The sequence below is a fragment of the Octopus bimaculoides genome, chromosome 17 (genome assembly GCF_001194135.2).
Source record: "Octopus bimaculoides isolate UCB-OBI-ISO-001 chromosome 17, ASM119413v2, whole genome shotgun sequence".
In the NCBI taxonomy this organism is placed as follows: Eukaryota; Metazoa; Mollusca; class Cephalopoda; order Octopoda; family Octopodidae; genus Octopus; species Octopus bimaculoides.
This window is the reverse complement of record NC_068997.1, coordinates 30899531-30905050: the sequence shown is the minus strand read 5'-3', so window position 1 is coordinate 30905050 and position 5520 is coordinate 30899531. Positions and strand designations below refer to the sequence as shown.

The following is a 5520-nucleotide window of genomic DNA, read 5'->3' as shown; positions in this document are numbered from 1 at the left end:
GGAGCAAGTAAAAGTGGAGGTTTTACCCAAAATTTGTGTAACAATTAGAAAATGGAGGATAATATGCTGAACCCAACTACTTGCAGACGGTGTATCCCGTTGAATTCATTAATTTAATTCATAGCAAAAGTGACAAAGGGAGGAAGAAAAGAAAAAGAAAGAAAGAACCAAAGCACAGGTGTCCATGGCAGACTATGTTATTTTGCCAACATGGTTTACATATAGAAGTACAAAGTACATAAGGAATTAGAGGATGAACAGAAGTTTAATCTTACAGCTGTTACGGCCTAGTTTTGGCAGACCCCATTCTATCCGAATATTCCTTTCCGGAGTGATTATCGGATGACATTTTGAAATGGGGTTACATGATATATCATCATCATCATCATCATCATCATCATCATCACCATCATCATCATCATCATCATTATTATTATTATTTTTAAATCCCTGAACATTCAATAACAGTAGTCTAGAATGTTTCCCATTCAGAGAATAATAAGTTTCTCTATTTATTACATCAGTTATTTTATGTCACTTTGAAAAGTATATCTATCGAACAAGTGTCTAGTGTCGCCACCTCTAGCCGAACAGTTATTCTATGTTGATGAGGGGAAATAAGCCTGAAAACATTGATACACAGATATTGCTTTGTGCTGAGTGGGGACACTAAGCTCCCTTGTTTGAAAGAGAATGGTGCGTCGTTAGCCAGCTGGAGACCATGTTTCCTGTGGCTAAATAACAGTAACATTCGTCCTAATCAGGATTGTAAACATTATGTTCGCAAAAAAGCTTTATGCACACACACACACACACACATATGTATATATATATATATCATTATCACCATCATCATTTAACGTCCGTTGTCCATGATGGCGTGAGTTGAACGGTTTTATCAGTGCTGGCAAGCTGGGGAGCTGCACGAGACTCTAGTCTGATTTGACATGGTTTCTACAGCTGGATGTTCTTCCTAACACCAACCACTTTACAAAGTGTGATGGGTGCTTTTACGTTGAACTGCATGAGCACGTTTTCCTGCCACCAGCACAGGACTTTTGCCGAACAGTCGTCTCTTTCGGGGGAAGCGGCTTCATCGCTTCTGCTGAGGTGTGGGGGTCTTCCTGAGTACAGTAAGGCGCCAGGTATCTAGGTCCTTTATCTCGTCTGAAAGTTTCAACGTCCTGAGGTCATTCTTTAGCAATTTGATAAAAAGAAAGTTTAGAATATTGGTTTTAAAAGGTCTAACAAGACTGGAGTTGCAACTTATTTTCATGGGGGCTACAAAATATTTAATAACAGGATCATTCAACTGTTCTTTGTCTATACTCATTTTCCATTCTTTTTAGCCATTTTTTAAAAGTATATGAGGGATATTGTATACATTTCACAATTCGACATAGCTTACAAGTTTTAAACAGTTATTTAAATTGGTTGAAATTCTGTTTACATCATATTTAAATTGGTTGAAATTCTATTTCAACCCAGATGATTTCATTCCTTCATATTCCATGTCATATTCCATCTATTTATATTCCAGTGTACCTTACTAAAAACTATAAATAACATTAAAAGAAATCATGTGTCTGCGTTAATATGGATTGGATTATCACCACCAGATAATCATGTCTTCATTTATGTCCTATACAACTAGTAATCACTTATGTCTTCAAGGTATAATTTGTTATAAAATTTGAGACTTCGTGTAATAAAATTAATGTCAAACAGAACACCATCATTCCTTCAAACATTCAAATTACATTTTTTTTATTTTCAGGATATAAAGAAATGGATGCAGGAAAACATAAAATTGAGGTAATTCAAGAATTATATCTGTAAATCTGATAATATATAAATACATGTATGGAAGGGTTTCAGTTATGGTATATAGTGAGTTGGAAAACATTGATCAGCTGAAATTATCCCAGTAATTAGTAGACAACTTCTTCTAAGGATGTCAATAAGGGAGATATCTCTTAAGCTTAATTGTTGATTTTCATATTAGTCTCTTTTCATATGCTTGAGAGGCCATTGTTGGCCAAGATACTGGTAGGATATCTTGTGTCTCCCATTATAAATTTAAATCCAGTCAAATGAAGTATCAAGTCGAAGACAAAGTGAGACAACAAATCTGAATAACATTTATTTACAGGCTTGAAGTTTGGCTCTCGTTAACCATCTCTAGCATAGTGTATCGTTCGCCGTGTTGTATGAGTGAGGTAGCGAGTTGCTGCTAGTGAGATGAGCTGCTTCTAGCATGAGAGACATGCGGAAACAGAGAGTGAACACGCTCAAGAGCTGTCTTATATAGGTGTCCTTCCGGAAAGGCTTACCGTCCCATTGTGTGCATGCCCACTGGAAGTTTGTGAGATCTTGCTCCGGTCTCAAGTAGCTAATGGCTGCCAACGAGATCGATATGGTGTGTCTGTCACTCAATATGGCACGTCTGTGTAACATTACATACTAAATGGGTACACTTGCAAATCTTATTTCTATTAGATTACTGGTAGAAAGGAATCAATGGAAGGTTCAAGAAAGCAAAATTTGTTAGGCAGTTAATATAGCATTCCACTATTTTTGTACACTAATCTCTCTTAAAACAGCTATAGCATTAATCATTTTAACAATCAGGCACACATTTATTGATGAAAGAAGTTAGATTGTGTGATATGAATTTCTTTCACTATCATTTGATTTCTTTCTCTATCGTATAAGAAGCAGGGTGTTGCAAAATTAACTCGTAAGGGAAATCCATATTATCTGCTGATGAAGCTATGGATACATAAGAGGGGCAGCAATATCAAAGGAAGGCTAACTAGGAAGCCAGTTTTTGCATGTGGCAGATGCTCAGGAGCAATAAACACTGAAAATGTGCTGAAAACAACTTCTGCCACATTCCAGGGAGAAAAACTAAACGTAGTTGAAAGCTTCCATTATCTAGGTGACCAAGTTACTGGGGGCGGGGTGCACTGAAAGTGTAGCTGCTAGAACAAGAATAGCCAGTTCAAAGTTCAGATAGCTCTTACCTCAGTTGATGACAAAGGGCCTCTCGCTCAGAGTAAAAGGCAGACTGGATAACGCATGTGTACAAACAGCCATACTACATAGAAGTGAAACATGGGCCGTGAACGCTGAGGACATGAGTAAGCTCGCAAGGAATGAAGCCAGTATGCTCTGATGCATGTGTAATGTCAGTGTTCATACTCGACAGAGTGTAAGTACCTTGAGAGAAAAGTTGAACCTAAGGAGCATCAGTTGTGGTGTGCAAGAGAGACGATTGCGCTGGTATGGTCATGTGGCAAGAATGGATGAGGATAGCTGTGTGAAAAAGTGCCACACCCTAGTGGTTGAGGGAACCTGTGGAAGAGATAGACCCAGGAAGACCTGGGATAAGGTGGTGAAGCACGACCTTTGAACATAATGCCTCACCGAGGCAATGACTTGTGACCGAGACCTTTGGAAATATGCTGTGCATGAGAAGACCCGGCAAGCCAAGTGAGACCATAATCCGAGGCCTCTGCCAGGGGTGTAGCCAGCCCACTTATGCATACCTTACCTTCATTGGACACTAAACTCCGCTTGCGAAGAGCTGTTGAGGCAAGTGAAATCGAAATCGAACCAAATTCGACGACTGGCACCCATGCCAACCTCTCCTTCATTGGACACTAAACTCTGCTTACGAAGATCTGTTGCGGCAAATGAAATCGAAATCGTAATTGAACCAAATTCAATGACTGGCACCCCTGCCAGTGGAGCGCTAACCGTCTGAGCGTGATCATTGCCAGAGCAGCTGTCTGGCTTCCGTGCTGGCGGCACGTAAATAGCACCATTTGAGCGTGATTGTTATCAGTGTCGCCTTACTGGCACTTATGCCGGTGGCACGTGAAAATACATTCGAGCGAAGTTGTTGCCAGTGCCGCTAGACTGGCTCCTGTGCAAGTGGCACGTAAAATACACCATTTTGAGCATAGCCGTTGTCAGTACCACCTCACTAGCCTTCGTGCCAGTGGCACGTAAAAGCACCCACTACACTCTCGGAGTAGTTGGCATTAGAAAAGTCATCCAGCTGTAGAAACTCTGCCAGATCAGATTGGAGCCTCGTGTAACCATCTGGTTCACCAGTCCTCAGTCAAATCGTCCAACCCATGCTAGGATGGAAGGCAGATGTTAAACGATGATGATGATGATGATGCTCCTAATTATATTCATGCATACAGAGAGAGATAGAGAAACAGACAGACAGAAAGAGAGAGACAAATAGAGAGAAAGAGAGGGAGAGAGAGACAGACAGAGAGGGAGAGAGAGAGAGGGGTTCACTGATTTTAGAATTCTACTTACCTGGCAAGAGATTTGATTTAAATTTGTGTGTTGAAACTAAAATGACTTCATCATGGATGATGAATGATAGCCACAACATCAAACATTTACTTTCATATTCCTTTCATTGTATTCCTTTATATAATATTAAATATGAGTAAGTCTCAAATGTTTTCATCAAACCCATGTTTTTTTGAAGTTTGGGATGAAGATCAAAATGTCTAGTTTTATTGCTCCTTAATTCTTTAGATTCCAGTTTCCTTTCCTCCCCAAGATGTTGAGGGTAAGCAGGAATTAAATCATGAAATCTATCCTAGTGTTTGTCCATCTCAGCAAAAATAATTCAAAGAAATATGAGAAATATAAAGCAAAGTCTGTGTATTAAGCCAAGTGAAAATGGAAAAGACAACAAGGATAGAAGCAAAAGACATTTTCTTTTAAGACTGAGAAGAGAGATAATTAAGGGAAGGAGAAGAGGATTGTCCATATCTTATTTCAGATGGTCATCCTGGAAATGAATACAGGAAGTATTCATTACCATGAATAATAGGTATGTGATTTCTAGTTGAGTGGAGATGGGTTGTTGATGTCAATGTGGAACTCAGGTAAAAAACAAGGAAAGAGGAAATAGCAGCAGGTGTGTTGACAGGTGTGTGTCACTATACAGTATGTATGTGTGAGAGGGTAAGTTTAAGAGTCATGTAGTGTGAATATGTGTGTATGTACTTGTGGTGGATGGAAAATGAGGGAAGGAGTTGGAGAAAAACAGAAATAATTTTTAATCCCATCATCATCATCATCATCGTTTAACGTCCGCCTTCCATGCTAGCATGGGTTGGACGATTTGACTGAGGACTGGTGAAACCGGATGGCAACACCAGGCTCCAATCTAATTTGGCAGAGTTTCTACAGCTGGATGCCCTTCCTAACGCCAACCACTCAGAGAGTGTAGTGGGTGCTTTTACGTGTCACCCGCACGAAAACGGCCACGCTCGAAATGGTGTCTTTTATGTGCCACCCGCACAAGAGCCAGTCCAGGGGCACTGGCAACGATCCCGCTCGAAAGATTTTATGTGTCGCCCGCACATGAGCCAGTCCGGGGGTACTGATCTATCTATCTAACTATCTGTGTATTTATCTATCTGTCTGTCTGCCTATCTATCTATCCATCCATCCTTCTATCCATCATTCTCATCCTTTCAC

General features: G+C 40.0%; 1 protein-coding gene across 2 annotated transcripts in view; it reads left to right on the top strand.

Annotated features, from left to right (window-relative positions):
* Positions 1-5520, top strand: part of LOC106871768 (uncharacterized) — a 629775-nt gene that overhangs the window by 523157 nt on the left and 101098 nt on the right. For both annotated transcript variants that reach the window (XM_052974057.1, XM_052974056.1), the window contains exon 39: positions 1778-1815. In XM_052974057.1, the coding sequence (XP_052830017.1) occupies positions 1778-1815 (38 nt within the window). The remainder of the gene's footprint in view (positions 1-1777; positions 1816-5520) is intronic.